This window comes from Tetrao urogallus (assembly GCF_951394365.1).
Source record: "Tetrao urogallus genome assembly, chromosome: 5".
Taxonomy (NCBI): Eukaryota; Metazoa; Chordata; class Aves; order Galliformes; family Phasianidae; genus Tetrao; species Tetrao urogallus.
The window spans coordinates 57879820-57898558 of NC_136818.1; the positions used below are offsets into that span (position 1 = coordinate 57879820).

The 18739-nt window shown below is 33.9% G+C and overlaps 1 protein-coding gene across 1 annotated transcript in view; it reads left to right on the forward strand.

Annotated features, from left to right (window-relative positions):
- Positions 1-18739, forward strand: part of ATRNL1 (attractin like 1) — a gene marked incomplete at both ends in the record, with an annotated part of 422440 nt that overhangs the window by 218276 nt on the left and 185425 nt on the right. The window contains one exon of the mRNA XM_079535698.1: positions 12008-12086. Within this exon, the coding sequence (XP_079391824.1) occupies positions 12008-12086 (79 nt within the window). The remainder of the gene's footprint in view (positions 1-12007; positions 12087-18739) is intronic.

Genomic DNA, 18739 nt, shown 5'->3' on the forward strand with positions numbered 1-18739 from the left:
GGCATGCTGTTAAATGAGCGACATTGAAAAAATGAGTGATCTGCTTATGGCAGTGGAGGAGTACTGAGGGTCCTTGCATTCAGTTCCAGTAAAATACAGAGAGGAAAGATAGCACTAGACTTCTTTACAAGGAGAGTGGTTAGGCCCTGGAACGGGTTGCCCATGGAGGTTGTGGATGCCCCGTCCTTGGACGTGTTCAAGGCCAGGTTGGACGGGGTCCTGGGCAACCTGGTCTAAATGTGTATGTTTGGTGGCCCTGCTAGGCAGGGGGGTTGGAGCTACGTGATCCTTGAGGTCCCTTCCAACCCGGGTGATTCTGTGATTCTGTGATCTGTGATCTGTGATTCTGTGACTGCACGTAATAGTGTCATTTACGTAGTTCTTAAAATATTAAATCTAATTATTATTTTTGAAAGGAGAAATCTGAATTCGAAAGGCATTTATGCAACAGGCCTCTTAAATGGAATATTAACAAAAATACCCCAGTGAAATTTCCACATAGCAAATGAAGCATTTAGCGTGGAAGATTTTGTTATAAAAATAAATACGTGTGTGAATGTATATTTGGGAGTTGGGCTGTGTGTTAAAAAGATGCAAGATTATGGCAGTTACACTTTGGACTCCAAAAAGTGCTAAACTAAACTATTGGAAGAACATTAGAATTGCATTAAGAAGCAGTTGTATCATTTGTTTATGTATTAAAACTAGGATTTAGTGTGTATGTATGGCTTAATTATGTTCTTTATAATAGTTGTCTTCCTATGCTTTTTCAGGATTTTTTTTTTTTAATGGTATTTTAGGAAAACGCTCTGCAGTTTCAAAGTTATTTTCCTTCTCTTACATATCTTGAACCATTTCAGCTGAACTTCTGAATATCAGATCCAAGGACATTAGGGTTTCGAGTTCTTAATATATTGCAACCAGAAGAACAATAATGATGATTCTTTGGTCTAGAAATCAGAGAATCCTTATAATGTCTTCAGAAAAACTTTTTTATAATGGGGATTTTAAAAGGGAGAGTTGTGACTTCTTTATACTTACAGGTTCAAATATATTTGCTTCTTTGGAAAAAGGAAGTAGAGATAGCATATAATGAAGGGAAAAGTCATTCAGCAATGTATTAAACATCTTAATTATATTTGATTCTAGTATGCTAAACAGTGCATAAACTTGGTGGCTCTCTAAATATGTATTTCTATGATTTAATGTCAAAGTATAATGGCCAGACAGGGGAAACAGCATAGAGGAAGAAAAGAATGAAGGGAAAGCATTAAAGATGGTATTGAAACAATGTGAGTCTTTTGATCTGTAAGGCTGCTGAAATGTGGCTTTAGTCTTCAGTACTTCCCCAAATTCACTAATAGGCCACAATTAGAATGAGATGGAGTTTCTTTCCTTAACTTAAAAATGTAGGTAATTATTATAAACTAGCAAAATCAAAAGCTGAAGTGAAATCTCATCTATTTTTAAGTTGAAATAATGTATTTCATTTCTTATTCTTTGTGAAAGTTACTGCAGAAAATATGAAATTTGGTATTTCAAAATGTGTCTGGAAATTTAATGGAAATAGATTTTTTATTTTTTTCCCATTTTTGATCTTTTTTTTCTGAGTGTGTGTGTGTGTGTGTGTGTGTGTGTATATATATACACACAGGCATAACAGCACTTTTTGGAAAAAAAAATATGGAGTATTTTACCCATGAAGGGCAAGCTCATAAAATTATGTGAAATATGGAAGTCTTTTCTGTGAGTAAAAGAAACATAATCACACTTTATGGATGTGATGTTCTATTTATTCTATGGAGATTAATTTCAGTTCATGTTAGATTAAACCTCTTTAATTATAAATCATCTTTATTTCTGCTTCAAAGAGGTGAAAGGAGGAACTGCTGAGAGTTGAACTTCACATCTAAAACTTTATTGCATAATTTATTACAGTCCTTTTAAATTGTTTGCTTCTGTTTGATATTGTATTGGCAGAATGAAATGTGGATGTTAGTCTTCTAAATAGCATCCCGATGTACACTACAGCTGTTTTCCCTTTTTAGTTGTAAATAAAGGCTGTTCACACAATTGGGCATGCATTCATACTTTATTACAGTAGCTTCTGATATGGCCTCTGGTATGTTTAATATGAAGACAGTTGTGTGTGTGTGTATAGATTTAAAAATCATTTATGCATGTAGAAAAAAATACTATATCTACCTATATTGCTCCAAAAGTAATGCCTCCTATTTATCTACTTGGAAACTACCAAAGATACAAAGAGCACAGTAACACTATTCGATAGAGCAAATTCTCAGATACAAAACTGTTTCTGAACATAGTCACCAACCATTAGTTATATGTTTTAATCAGCAGTGAACAAGAGCCTGCACGCCAAACTCGTAAACATCCGTCTGCCCATCTAGAATGTGGTCTTTCACAGCACCATCACCATTGCTGAGATGCACCACCCACCCATCACCATGCTCATATCCACTGATTGCTCTTCACAGATGTTCAGGAAGTGTTGATGAATGTCAGTGGGTGCCATTTTTTTCTGCTTGAAGCAATTAGTTGACATATTTTTGCTTTATCCATGCTTCCATGTCACAATCTATTTTGTCAGACTTCCCCTCTGCTGCTGTCTGTCACATGGTAACAAAATCAATGGGATGTTCATGGAAGGTTCAACTTTTACTACCATACCACCAGCACCACCTCTGATATTGTGGGCCAACATAATAAAATAGGAGTCATTACTTTTGGAGCAGCCATCATACAATATGTATGTGTATATTGACACTTGGCTAATTAGTTAATAATTATTTCAATAAATAAATTGAGAAAAATCTAAATATTTAATTTTACTATAAATAACAAATACCATTCAGAGATGCATTTCGTTCTTCCTTACCTTCAATAAGAATTTTGCCATTTTGCTGCAATGCAAATTTCTGCTTTGTTGGGTTGTGCTCGTGCCTGGGAAGATAAAGGATCATTTTTCTATGCCCAATATGTATTAAGAACCAATTGATAGAAGGATGCAGTAGTAGCTGTTCTTACTAATTAAGTAATATGTGCTATAGCAATGTTTCATTGATGCTTCCTACTTTAACTAATGTATAAGTTATCCAAAAAGCAGTAGATGCCATAGGTGTTTCAAGTTCTGTATTGTCAGTTATGTATTCTGTACTTAAAGTGCAAGGCTTTATTAATAACAATATTAAAGTTTTAGTTTTTTGTTTTACTTAATTTTGTTCTTTCTGAGTAAATGAATTTTGGTTACATTTTCAACATTTTGTTTAAATGCACTTCTCTAGGTGGTTCTTATTGTATGCTTTTACAGTATGCTGCTCTTCAGGCTTCTTTAAGGCTCATTTTTTTTCGTGGATTTCTTTAAACTCCTATCAAGTACTTCAAAGGTTTTATGGCACAGCATGCATTGGTCCTAAGGAGCTGCTCTTGGTAGCTTGCTTTGTAGAAAGAGTATACAGATTTTTCAATTGCTAATTTTTTCAACTAAGTAGTTTTGTGTATGTTAAGGAGCAGTGGTTACAGCTGACTTAGTATGCATAAGCCTTTTTTAAACCGTGAGCTAAGGTATCTCCCCTGTACCCTTGTAATGTCTGTAAGCCTTCATTTAAAACATTGGTCAGTAATTTTATGAACTCACTGTGCAGAGATACTGTTGCTGTTAATCAACCACGACACAGTAAAACAAATATAATATGAGTCTCATTTAATATGCATCTTTACCAAAAAGTAATGTTCTGCCTGGGATGACCAGCTTAGCAGAAGGCCATATGTGTTTTTTTTAAGTGTTACTCTTTTCTTTAATGAAGTTGATAGTCGTGGTTGTGTGAGATACGAATTTTAGAGGCAACTTAATGTGACTTTCACGAGATGCTTCAGGTTAAAACTTATTTATGGAAATGTATGGGTTTTCAGGATTGCAACCAAAAACAGCACTTTAAGCACTGTCATTTGGGTAAGAAGAATTATCCACGTAATTAGCTTTAAATGAACTTGAAAGGTGTTGCTTAACTTGCGTGAATTCCACTGAGAGACAAATAAATAAATACAAATTTGCATTTAAATGACATTTGGTAGTACTTGAAGTTTTATATACCATATTATATCATTCGCTTCATATCCAGATGTTTCTCTCACTTCCCAGTTCAGAAAGCAAAAACTAAGGGGCTTAAAGCTTTTGCATAGCTTTGGGATTAGAGAGGTCACAGTTGAATTAAGTTTTCCTCAGTTTCTTCTGTTTAATGGAGAAAGTGCAGAGGAGAAGTTGGAGTTCTAGAACTGTTGCTGTTTTAAAACAATAGGAGCAGGAAAGTCTGATTAGAAATGGGACATAGATCCAGGCTGACAAAAGAGGAAACATTCCTGCCATATTGCTGTATGTATAACAATAACATGTGTCTAGGTGAAGACGGAATGATCGTGCAGCTATTTGCTGATCAGATGCTGAAACTGGCATGTGGGGCACATGTGCATGGATCTGCTGGTGCTAGTTGCTTCTCACAAGTAGCTCTCACAACCAACAAAAGCCAGAGGAGAAATCTCTTAAATCCATCCAAATGGTAGTGGTGGCTTAGGAGGCAGTATATTTCATTGGCTGTTGCAGTCAGAGATCTTAGACCAGGAACGGAGTTCTGTTGTGTCTTGGCTCCATGGGGTCAATATTTCTTTCTGAGGATCACAGAATGGCCAGGATTGGAAGAGACCTCCCTCAAGGATCACGAATCTCCAACCTTCTTGCCACAGTTGGCTGAAAGTTACATATTCTACTGCATCAGCAGTTAAGGCTCCTTTCCTTTTCAGTCCTCAAAAACGTTTTGATTTGGAACTGTGACACTTCACTCCCAGAAACATTTAGAATTGTTAATAATTGAAATATTGCTATTTCTAACTGTGTTTGTAAAACTCTATGATTCAGAGCAATTTAATTGTTTAAAAAATTTATCCTGCTCTCATACATATCAGACTCTTAATATTATGTTTACAGTATTTCTTGCTTCAGACAACCCTGCTGAAATCTTTGAAGTGCTTGTCATGTGTATATTAGTTAACACGAGTGAAGATGGCTGAACCTAGCACATCATAATCATAAACACAATGTTCTTGTCAAGTACAATGAGAGAAATCAATTGCTGTGACAATAATTACTATTCAAATTCATGGCTTTAGAAAAATAATTGTTCAATTATGTTTATTTCAGAACAGCGACTGCTTCATAACATCAATTAAAATGGGCTCTATTTGCCAATAAAAAAATAGTAAATAATACTTCAGCAATACAGCATCTGTGATCTCTTAGGAAACTTCTGCAATATTAATTTTAAAACATTAACTAACAAGACTTTTTCTGTGCATTAATCTACTTTAAAAAGCTTTCTGTTATTAGATTATTATTTTTTGAAGAATGCTACTATTTTTCATTCATATTTAAAACTACTGTAGTTGGGATGAATGAAAAGCTTTAATGCCATGTAGGGCATGCTGCTAAGATTAATGTTACAGTGTGAAATGTACATTTTTTGCTTTTAGCAAAAAGAGGCATGAGTTTTGTGCATCTGTAGGGATATTTAATTGTTGTCTCAGCTCAGCAAAGTGCAAGTAATATAGCAATAGTTGCCTTGATGACCTATTTCCTACTTTTTGAAAAAAAGATTTAGGAGTAGTTCTTAAAATAAGTGTAACTGTACACATATAGACACTCAATGAAACTACCATACACCTAAATAATTTTATGAATGGAATAACTAGTTGCTTATATCTCCATTAATAAGCAGGGTGGACAAACAGGTCATCTGTTGAATAAAACGGTTGGCATTAAGGAGCTGAAGTCCATACTGTACACATCTTATTTTTTGGCTAGCTCTAGTTTAGCTCTGTGAATCTGACATCTTCCATTTCATTATGTCCTGAGCTCTAAGACTGCTTGCTGTTACACTCCAAAGCCCAACATCAGTGACAATGAGGGGGTCCAATCCACACTAAACCACTGTGGTGCACAAAGTAGGATCCCAGCGAAGTTTTAATTTTAATACAATTAAAATTATATTAGGTTTAAGGTAAAGATTTTTTTTTAAACTGTTTTCCTTTCACCCAATATTCAACTGCTATGCAAATTGGTGGCTTAAATAAAATCATAGAAACAACAATTATTCATGCATAGATGTTTACATATATTTTTTGGACATTTTCATTTTCTTTTGCATGTTAGACAAAAGGAGAGTGAGAAAATAAATAGCAAAGGATGGAACATTTTGTTTTGTTCTGTTTATCTTCCACTTACAATATTGGTTCTAAAAATATTTGTATGCAATTCATGACATAATTCTTCTTACAGCACGGCAAAAGTGAGTAAATGATTTTCCCCTCTATTTATCCCAGTAATTTGGATTTGTTAAAAGATGATCTGCATGTTTCATTTTAATTTGCAGATTCCAAGCAGCAACACATCCCCTTTACAGTCTGTGCTAGCGACTAATCTTATTGGTTTTTTACTCCCTGAGAAAAGCTGTTTCTCACTCACAGAAAACACTACCATCTCACTCCTCAGCCTCTGGAATGAACTAAACATGTCCAAAAGTGATGTCTTTAAGTTTAAATTTTTACTCTGTTCATAACTAAAGTGGTTGTGCAGATGGTAATTATTCCGTGCTATTTTCCCTTTTTGTGTTCAAATAAATCAATCTCCCTTTGCAGGAAGATCATCTATTTAGCTTAGATCCTGCTGCTAGACCATGTTGTTTATTGCAGACCTGCTTTGGTCACTTTCCTCTACTGTGTCAGATATATAATACTTGTATTCAGTGCATCCTTTTCAATTCAGCCATTCTTTAATTGTTTATTGTATCCTAGCTAATACTATGATGATAACTTCTGACCAGTCTGTAACATAAGTCATGGTGATGAACTATTCATTTTCAAGCATCAGTTTTTAACATTTCCTTATTTGGTTCCATGTTGTTTCAAGCTATGTCACTACTTTCCGGTTGTTCATTTCTCTGTTTTAAAGACAATAGAATTATGGTAGCACTTGGGTTGCTGCAGCTTTGAGTGTGTATTCAGATGATAACCATTTTCTTGGGTAGATTTACATTCATCAGTGTAAGTAGTCATTCACTCCATCTGTACTCTAGGACAATAATTCGTAACTAATCTGTATTGCAGAGGCACTTATCTATTTATTATTTTCATTGTGACAATTATGATACACAGAATAACTCATAATAGTGCCAGAGTCTAATTCAAATTGTTCTGCTTCCAGCTAGTGTTTTTACTATGCATTTCTGCTCTAGATGAATGAGACCCTTAGTATTTACTCCCCATGGAAACTCATGCACTCTGTAGGCTAGTCACCCATAGGTCTTTTTAAGAATTGAAATGATTGAGCTTATTAATGCACTATCAGTAAATTATCTTCTCAACTTTTGAATATTTCTTGATTATTTTATGTATTCTTTCTATGTTGTCAAACTCTTTTAAAAGAATGTGAAAAATGGAAGTTTTATAGGCAGAATTTCAATAAGTCGCATCAGATATGTTTTGGGAATATCCTGTATAGTGATACATTCATCTTCAAAGTGCTGCTTAATACTGTTCACCTGGTTATCTAAGGTTGTTTTACTTCTTTTTTGTTTTAGCATTTAAGCAGGTCATTCACACTGATTTGTGAATGACATTGGGAATTGCTTCAGCCCAAGGAGAACACGTTTACTTTACTCCTAAACAGGCCCCAGAACTGTTGTCTTCACAAATACATATTAGCAGTGATTGTGCATCTTGATGAAAAAGGTGCAGTTGATCAATTGGTACTGGCACATTGTGATTTTCTTGTCCTCAATACTATTAAATTTTCTTATCAGTCTTTGTCATGCGTAGACATCTCAGAGCTGTAGGCATCTCTCTCATCAAAACTGACTGGGTCTGGTACTCTGAACCTCGCAAATCCTTTTAGAAACATCTTTTTGTGATATTGACCACATTCTGACAACATTAGAGATATCAGCTGGTAAATTTTTAGTTCAGTTATTCTGTGTTACACTGATGTCAGTTTTGCCATAGTATTGTGCTAACTGTGGGTAAAAGCACATTTCTATTAGCATATTATATTCAAACTGGCTGTACTCCTTTCTACATGCTTACTTCCACTCAGTAGTTTTCAGATGAAGAAATGCTTGCTTCTGGTGGTGTTCAAGATACAAACATGCCACGGATTTATGAACTGACATTGCAGTGTTTTCTGTCTTGTTCTTTTTTCCTTTTTTCCTTTTCTGATCTCACCTAACATCCTATTTGCTGTTTTGACCGTCACTAAGAATTTGCTGATATGTTCAAATAACTATGTGAGATGATTTCAAGGCCATTTTCTTGGGTGGTAATTACTAATTTAGAACCTATCATGTACCTGTAGCTAGATTTATTTATTTTTCCCTTCAGTTCATTGGCACTGAATTTCATTCTCTTATTCTCTTGCCAAGTCACTCAATATTGCAAGATGCTTTGCAGTCAATTTTAATTTTTTGTTTGTTTTAATTTTATTGCTTTAAATACAAAAAGACTTATCTTCACACAGCCTGATACAAGGTTAGTTTGAGAAAACCTATTTTCCCTATCTTTCTTCTCTTCATTAACTAGAATTTTGATTCTTTTTCTCTGATTTATAGCAGGAAAAGAACCCTGAAGACAGGAAAAGATTGTACATGAAGTTAAGTAAACATAAGACACTCACCACTGTAATTTTCAAATTATATGTATTACTTGTGTCTTTGAAATACTTGCTTCTGATTTTACACATGAAGTAAAAGATGTTTTGGCTGATTTCAGTAAAGTTAGGTGTGTGACCCAGCTTTCTTAGTGTACAGAGTGAAGCAGGAATTTGACTGAAGTTTTAAGACAAGAATTCTTGTGTGTTGCTTTTTCCCCCTCCAAATTAACAGAAGCATTCAAGAAACTAATTTTTAAAAAAGGAAAATCTTGGGAAAGAGATCCAGTTCCTGGGGATAATGAAGCAGCCAGACAGTGCAAGGCTTTCTTAGTTTCTTCTGTCCAGTTCACCATCCTTTTCAATTTCCACAAGCTTTGAATTCATCATTCTAAACAGCTGCTGCTGTTTCCCTTATTTATTTCTGTGTTACGGAAAAGCTTGAAATGGCTTATCTTTACTGCATGTTCAGCATGCTAATTTATAGCAAAATATCAGTACAGTACTCTTGCAGATACTAGCTAGATTGTAGTAGGAAAGATTATAAGCAGCTGTTGATGTAAGCTTAAAAAGTTTTGTTGCAAAAGTGTATTATTCTGGGGGTCAGTGAGATGTCTTTGTTCCTATTATCCCTGGGCAGGCTGTACAAATTCATGGTCAACCTGTGCTTACTTTCAAAAAAGACTGGATAAAAGGAGGCAGCCAAAGATATATTTTAAAAAGTGAGAGTAGTGCACCAACTCAAGTGATATGTTAAATGGGAAAGTCTCTGATAATCACTTTCTGTCATAACATAGTTTGTGTTTCTCAGATACTTTGTCATTAAAATCTCTTAAGTGAAAGCCTTTTGGTAAGTAATACTGTGTTAATAAACTGGTGCATCGATTAAATGTTGTTACTGCTTTGGTTTCTATCAGTGAAAATCCACCTTGAAAAACGATTTACACTGAGATACTTTAAAGTGTAAGAGATTTCTCTTCAGAATTCCCTAAGGTTCTTGAACCAGAAATTGCACCTTCCTGTCTTTATACTACAGATCATTGACTCTTCCATAGTTTCCTTTTGGGAGGATGATTTTTAGACGTGCTGAACTGTTCTGATCTATGGATCAGAACCAGTCAAAACTCCATCTTTGTTTTGTTAGGGACTCCGTGCCAAAGACCAATAAAAGCACAACACCGTATTTAAAATGGCCTTACAGTGAGAGAGGCAGAAAATATATTCCTTTCCATAAAAAGCTCTAAGTCACAAACAGCCTTAAAAATGTGCTAAAAGAAATGCTGCTGGTTGACATTTGCCGTTAAGGGGAAAGTCAAACTTTACATTTAGGAACAGATTCTTTAACCATTCTTTGCTTTCAGGCTTAGAACTGTCAACCCTCTTGGAACTAAACAGACAGACTTAAATCTCATATGTAAAACAAAAACAAATCAGACAACAAAAGCAATCTGTTAATTACATAATTGAGCATTAGTTGAGCATTCTATGTCCAAAACAATTGTACATATGGTGTTTTGTTCTTTCAGACCTAGCCTTACTCTGGCAGGCTTTCTCAAGGGTGTACAAAGAAAAAATAGATGTAAAGAAGTGTACAAAGAAAAAATGTATGTAAAGGATTTAGAAAGCTAGAAAGAATTTTATGTGAATAAGATGCTGATAGAAAGCTGTATTATTTGTCTTACTTTAATCATAAAGAAAAATGTGTGTCCATAGAACCATAGAATATTGTAAGTTGGAAGGGGCCCATAAAGAGCATGAAGTCCAGCTCCTGACTTCAAACTGAAGCCTCCCAAAATTAGATCATTTGTCTGAGAGTGTTGTCCAAATGTTTCTTGAGCTGTGGTAAGCTTGGTGGTGTCCTGACCATTGCCCTTAGGAGACTGTTGTAGTGCTTTGGGGAAGAGACTTTTCCTAATACCCTCACCTGATGCAATTCCATGCTGTTCCATTGGATCCTGTCACTGTCACCAGAGAGAAGACACTGTAATGGATGCTGAGTTTTGAACATATTTTGTTCACATTATATATTTTGTTAAATATTCAGTTGTACATCTGATTCTCTGTTGCTTGCAGACCAAGGAGTGACTGGATGTTTTCATTTCATTACCTTAATAAAGACATTATACTACAGTCACCATAAATTGGTTTCTAATAGTTTCCATATTACGGATAAATATTGAATGTCATAAGATGTTCATCCTAGATATGCATCTGCTAAGTCATAACTTCATCTGTTTATGGTGTGATACAGGGAAATTTTGATGTTCCTACACGGATAATGTATTCTCTATTTAGTATTCAGTATTTCACTGAACTTCACTAGTACAGAGAGTTTTTTGTATATTCCACATTGGTTAAAGAATATATTCTGAAGATTTTTGGCAAAAATAATAGCTGTAGGACTGTATTAATCACAGACGCAATGCACCACAGATGTGTTCACAGGACACACCTAGATAATCTGGTTATTTTATTAAAAATTGTTTACATAAATTAAAAGATGTGCTAAATGTTTATGTTAGGTGTCAAATTTAGAAGCTTTTTTATCAATATCCAGACATTCATTAGAAGGTGTTGATAATCCAGTGATCTTTCTGCCAAAATTCTTTATGGACTAAATGTTACAAATACAAAATTGTTGGAGCAAGAGAGAAAGTATGTGCTCTCAATGTGACCTGCAGAAACTTAAATGGTTTTGATTTGGTTTTTTTTTTCTATTGTTTCTTTGAGACTGCAAAGTAGTAGTGTTTCCTTGAGTGATTCTCAAGGAAACTTGATTTTATTAAAAAAACCTCTTGACATCTGCAAACCTCGTTCCTGAAGCCAATCACACACTCTGCCTAGCTTTAGTTCCTTTATCCTTGGAAATAACTCACAGTTTACAAACCAGGGAAGAAGTATAAATTGATACCAATTTTCACTATATTTTGCCCTGTTCTTCTGTCTACTGAGCGTGGACATGCAGTGCATGTTTGCTGAGTCAGTTGTGGGTATGTAGATTGTTATGGACTGTCGTAATTGAACTTACCTCAAACTGATGGAGAGAATCATAAAATTTTATAGAGTTAACCATAGCATTGTAGATGTGCATCCCCTTTTGACTTTAAACACGGATGTCTGACAGTTTCCTGTCATGCTAGAAGAGTTCAGTTTTCCTCTCCTTTTGTGGGTTGTTTTTTTTTTTTTTTTCCATGCTTAAGTGTATTTCTATTACCTTTGATGCCCTAATATATAAACATTTCAGACCATTATATTACAAATAGTTTTTGTTTTGTTTTGTTTTTTTTGTAATTGCAGTTGTTTCTTATCCTTACTGCTGGTAGCTGCCGTCGTTTGGAAAATCAAACAAACCTGTTGGGCTTCTCGACGGAGAGAGGTATTAATAATTTTAAGATTATTGTGGTGTCTTATCTTAAAGAATATATTGAGAGCTTTGAACAATCATATTCACACTTTCCCTGTATACACATTTTAAAAATTCCTCTAAACTTTTTTTTTTGCCTTTACATAACATGCTGAAAATGAAGAAAATATAGTTTCTTCCTCTTTCCTGTCACAAATTACAGACACTGCAGAATTAGATTGCAGAAAATTGAATTTTCTTTATGATGGAGTATACTCCCAAGTAGTCTCAAAATGGTAATTAAAAACATTGATGAGTTGACTGAACGAAGAGGATCATAGTGTGTCATCTCAAACTTCTCCTGGAAGTTATCTGGCTCTGTTACTTTGCTGTGTCATTATCAAAGGTCATAGAAACGTATAGAAGGAGACAATCCTCTCTTCAAACTGTTTTTACTTACTTTACTTTCTTTTTATTATTGTTGGTTGTCTTTTTCATTTGTCTTTTTTAATCCTAAGCAAAATTCTACCTCTATTGACATCAGTAGCTTTTTCTTAGCACTATATGTATTTTTACATAAAAATTATTATTTTATAGCGTGAAAAGTCATAGCAATTTTGGAAAACTTGGCCGAAATATTTATTACTACCTGTTTAACAAATGATTAAACTTCCATGAGATTAAACTTCGGTTATGTGTATTCCTACATGTATGTGATAAGATTCAGCTGATATGCACTTGTCAGATTTCATTTATTCTCATAATAAAATAAATATATTCAGACACTGATTTTTTCCTGCAAAGTTTCCAATCTAGATGACTTTTGGAAAAAAATAATTGTTTCATAGCAATGTAGTCTAGATTTAAAAAAGAAAAAAAGAAAAAAGAAAAAAGAAAAAAGAAAAAAAAGTGTTTCTTTAGGTTTTGTTTGTTTGTTTAATATTCTGATATTATAAATGTTTAAATAAGTTTTTCTTTGGTTGGGTTTGATTGTTGATCTGCAGTGAATTTATGTACACTTTAAGAGTGCCAGGTAACTAGCACTTACAATTTTCCTTCACTGAAATTATAATGTGCTAATGTCCAGGCTTAGCTTAGAACTGATGCTAGAAAGAAAAACGTGTAATTTTTATTTGAGTTGAGTTTTTTGTTGTTGTTTTTTTTTTTTTAAAATTCAGATGAATATTATAAATCATGTTGTGTGTCATGAGGCAAGTGCTCATGTGTTTATTCTTACTGCAAAAATACAGATAAAAGTTACTTTAAACTACAGTATTCAATTAAACTTATTAATATTTCATTGAAATTTGTCTCAATACTTGTGTTGTTAATAGTTGTTAATGTGTTTCCCACATTTATCAGGTTGTTTTTCTGGCATGTTTAAGAACAAATACAAGCATATGAATTTACAGATTAAGGGACTCTATTCTGATTTCTGTGTTCACTCTCATAGATTTTTATAGCATTTCTAATTTAGTCCAAAATATTATTCTGTGAAGAACAGATCCAATTAGGATTTTTTAAAAGTTTTTCAAGTTTTATTATCCTTATATCATAATAATTATTTTTATGTCTTTATGAAAGATCATGCAAATTGACTGATAAATACACTATAAATATAAATCAGCTTCTTTAGAAGAGCTAAGTAGAAAGAAATACTTTGCAACTGGATTAAAATTCTCAGAGGTCTGTGCTTGAGTGCTGATCCTTGCTTTTCCTTAAGTATTGCTAGAGAAACTTAGTTGTTTCTGATTCAGAAATGTTATCTATTATTCTATCGAATTCTTAAGTACCTACTTGTAAATCCCACCGTTCTAGTCTGATGGGTTTTTCATCTTTTTTAGTCCTTGAAATACAGGAATGTTGACTCTTCAGATGTTACTCTCAGTATGGACTCGAAGTGTAGTTTAAGACATTAACTATTAAATTAGACATGACCAAAATTGAAAACCTGTTCACAGCTACTAATAGCTACTCATCAAGAATTCTCCTTTTATTGTTCATCTCAATCTGTTTTCCACAAGAGAAGTAGAAACTTCTTGTTCATGTGTTCTGATAGTAAAAATTCTATCAGGATGTCGAAAGTATCAAATAATTTTTTAAAGTTTTCTTAGATTTCTAGGTGTAGATGAAAATTCATATCTTTGTCATGTTTGGTTTTAAAGCTTGTCTAAACTGGGTCATTTTTTATTCTAAGCTGAATGTAGCATGGCATCAGTCCAACTCAAGCCAAAAGTGAGTTCCATTGTATAATGGGAATGTCTTCATTTTCCTGTTAATATAGAAATTTTATCTTCAATTCCTTTCCTAATTTGTTATCTATTGAGCAAAGATTTAGATTCTGCTGCTCAGATCACTGTCGAAATGTTACTCTGTAGGTCACTTGAACTGTTCTTTTCCATTTTTCATGTACATGTAAGACATGATATATATGTATATGCATATCTATATAGTTACATCTTCCATCATTTTGTTGATCTTTACTAATACTGAAATTGAGCTTTCCTTTGTCCATATCTGTTGGTCTTTCCATTTCATTCACTGAAATCTTTTTTTCCATGGGCTACGTACTTGAGTTTTGGTATTTTTCATTCATGACAAAATTTTACTTCTCATATTTTTACTGGTTAAATAGATGCCTCTTAAGATGTACTTTATCTTTAGAATATCCGAATTTATGCTTTAACTCCTGGATGAGTTTCTGTTCTTCATTCCTGCCTTTTGAAGGAACAAGAAAGAGCAGATAGATACTCCCTCACCCTCTGCCATTGAAATTTTTCACCCTGTGCACTGAAAGAAAATGGGAAGTATCATTCCTTTATTTCATGGTCTAAAAAGATCAATGAAACACTGAGCAGAAGAACATGAACAACCTCCTGCCTGGCTTGACATCTTTCCCTACCCATCCCTCCCACAGATCAGTGACGTTTAAAAAAAAATTAGGGATAGCGTTTTTTAAGAAGTGGAATATTCCAGAAGACTGTAATATTGCTCATCTGAGAATGTTTGATCCTTGGAAGGTATAAGAGTGAATTTTATCAGATGTTTTCCTTAGCATTATTCTTACAGCACTATCTTACTTAAGGAACAAACCGGAGGAATTTGGAACATTTCTATGGGTACCAAACTCAAATTCCTACTTACAAAGCAGGAAAGCGTTTGTAAGCAAGCTTGGAAATTCGTGTCAAATTTACAGAAGGCAGGATTCTTCCAAAAGTAAAGGAGTTCCTAAGAATTTTAAGCTTAGAAATAGGAAAGCATTTTTAGCACAGTCTATACTATCTGCATAAAGATATACATATATACATATAAAATATATACTCTAGGTTTTTGTCTCTCATCCTCTTTTCTCCTTCAAAGACTGACTAACCTTTCTACAAGTACCTTTCCGTGAAATTTCATTTGTTAGTTCACTGGATGAAGAAGTGAGACCTGTCATTTGCTCCCAGAAAAGATTTGTGAGACCTCTTGCATTCTATACCCAGAGTTCACCCAAGAGACCACACATGAAGTTTCAATCTGACTCTGTTTTCCTTTTTCACACAGAGACACAAGATATATTACCCAGATTTACCAATGGATAATAAAATTGAATAGAATATTAGTTGATGTCTCTGTATATTTCATACTTAAAATGTTTGTACAGTCTTATGTCAAGAATGGTTGAAGATTAATCTGTTCATAGGTCATTGTACAGAAATCTTGACAGGTTACCTACCAGTTTTGTAGTGGCTCAAATGTGGAACAGCTTTTACTGAAAGGCACCACACTGCAGGTGAATTCAGTATCCAAAATGATTTCACATTAACAGCATATCAAACTTTCTTTTGCTTGTGAAAAAGTCTACATTGATGTCACTAACGCAACTCATGCAGATGGGATTATAAAGCACACATCTTCTAGCTGAGGTATTTTGGCAAATATTCATCTTTCATAAGGTAAAGCAGCTGCTGATCAGATACACTGTGAACTCAGCCAAATGCTTTGGGGATTTACTGCTGTTAATCCATAGGCATGCAATGGAAGATGTACATACAGATGTCCTATTCCTCCCCCTACATGAATATACAGAAAATGCTCTTATAAGCCAGTGTGTCCTGTGCAAATATATACGTTTGTGTATATTAGGTCAATTGAATAGTTAAAATGCATTTTTATATTTTTTAAATGAAAATATTTTCAAAATATTTTCATAATTACACAATAGAAAGAGCTTATATATTTAAAAGCATACCTTAGAATTCTTATTTGCTTGTGTAATACACTGTAAGGCTCTTGAGAAATGAGAAAGTAATGCATGATCGCACATTTGTGTAAAAATGTTCGAAAGCATGGTATTATATATATAAGTGCTTGCCTAACTTTAAAGGTTAATGTCATTCCTTTATTGGAATTTTCATATTTATATATAGCATTTCATTATACAGTCAGCTGTGCACCATTTGCATGTCTGAAAGAATAGCATATACAAGCATAAAAACATGGAATTAGAGAGAATGCTTGCTTTACACCGTGTGTGGGTTCCACACAACTTATTGCTTCATTTTATTAAATAAGCTTATGTTTGTTTTTTAAAAAATAACCTTTCTAGCCTTAATTTTAACATCAAGGTAGTTTTATTCTTTTGAATATTCAAAGCTTCTTAAAACACAAATGAAACTGAAAGAATCTACTTATTAACAGTAACAATTCATGTAACAGCTCTAAGCTCATTTCTATGGTAACCCAATAAGAACAGGAAAGCTTGGTTATGTTGGTGGTACTAATGAACGTAGACAATATGTGAATTCCAGCTAAAGCAGTTTTACTTTCTATTGTAAGGACACGTATTTTTTTGTATGTTTAACTATAACAACGGTGTTTTGTGTACTTACACGTTGCTTATGGAATGCAACACGTTTAGTTTAGGAATACTGCTGTATGTAGATTATGGCATTGAACATGAAGCAAAGGAGTAAAAGGAGCACTTCACTTCATGTGTTTTAGTGTGGGCAAGAGACCACCAATAGCTGATACAAAGAAAACAAGCAATAGTCATGTATAATTAACATACCCCAATACCTAATTCTTCTTATGGGTGTAGGTGTCTATGGATTGTATACTTTACATTTCAAAATTAACCTCTCAGATCACTTTTCGTTTTTGGTGCGTTCTTGTCTGTTGCTTAGCAAATATCTTACACATCTATATGTACTTACTCACAGAGCGTGAGTAATCTTCCTGAAGTCAAAGGAGCTATTCATAGGACTTGAATCTCAACTTGTTATATTGCTCATGGTCTTCTGAAATCAATAAAGCTAGCGCATTTATTTTAGTCTGACTTTCTGCTTTCTTTCCAATTTAAAATTTAGGTTCCTCCCTGAATGAACCTTTCAAGCAATATGCCTACTTAGTTGGCACTAGATCTTCTCTCATGACTATAAAACACATCTCTAAACAGCTCGTCCCACTCAGGTTTTGCAGTGTTAATTCTTACACTTTGATTTCTTGTGGGAGACTGACTATATAAGGACCCAGTGAGTCAAATCTCCTTTACTTAATCTTCAGTTTTGCAAAACTGAGGTTATAGTAATATTACTGTCACTTCACAAAAATAAGTGAGTATTATCTGATTAACTTCTATGCTAGTACTGCTCATCATGTTTATTCTCTTTATAGAAAAATATGACATGGCACCAGACTGTTTTACAGGAAAGATTTCTTGTGGGGCTGAGTTAAATAATGTTGATGTAATACAGATATCTAAAAAACTATACAGTGTTAAGAGTTTTTCATGAATAACTAATTTATAAACCTCAAGGTCTGAGACTGAAGGGCTCATTTTAGTTGTTGAAGGTTAGATATCTCCTGCCATAGGCATTCATCCCAGAAGGAATCTGAGTGGTCTGGCATAGATTCTGATATGACTTATTGAATTCACTCTGAAGACATTACTACCTGTATATCTGAGCTATGAAAATCTGTTCCTGCCCCCAGTTGCATGTGGACTTATTTTCTTAAATTAAGTACAAGAAACATTTTTTCAACAGGCAGATGTAAATGACGAAGGAAATCCTGTTGTGCTTGTAGATAAGGCAGTTTTAGCTGAGATGAGGCATTTGTGATAGCTTCCTACAGTTCAGTTTCTTTATCTCACAAAAATTGAGAGTAGAGAAGATAACAGATGATAGATTTATTACAAGGAAAATTGTGTGCTGCTTCTTGAAAAAGAAAAAAAAGAAAAAAAGAAAATGTAAACTAGATAGGAGTTTTAATTATAGCCAGATACGACTAGAAGAGGAAAATTGTTTGCTCTGCTTAATATATAATAACCAAAGCTCCTTTTTTATGTTTGCACAGTGTAGTTAGCCTGAAGGTCCTAAGAGGTGGTAATCAAAATAAATTAATTTCATTATGTATAATTTTTGTATATAGAATGATGTTTGCATATAGTTATTAGTGATGATAGCAGCACTTTAAAATTAATAATTATGGTTTTCAGTTCAGTACAATCTATTACGAGGTCAGATTAGAATAAAATGCTGCTGGAGATAACGTGTGTGTGTGCATACACTGTAGTATATTAATTCCTGCTATCTTTCACAGACCTGGTTAAATCTTACCAGTGATGAGCTTAAGCTTTCAAGCTAACAGGAAGAGAAAAATCATATTATTTAAGAGAAAACGGGGCCTGAACAAAGTGAAGA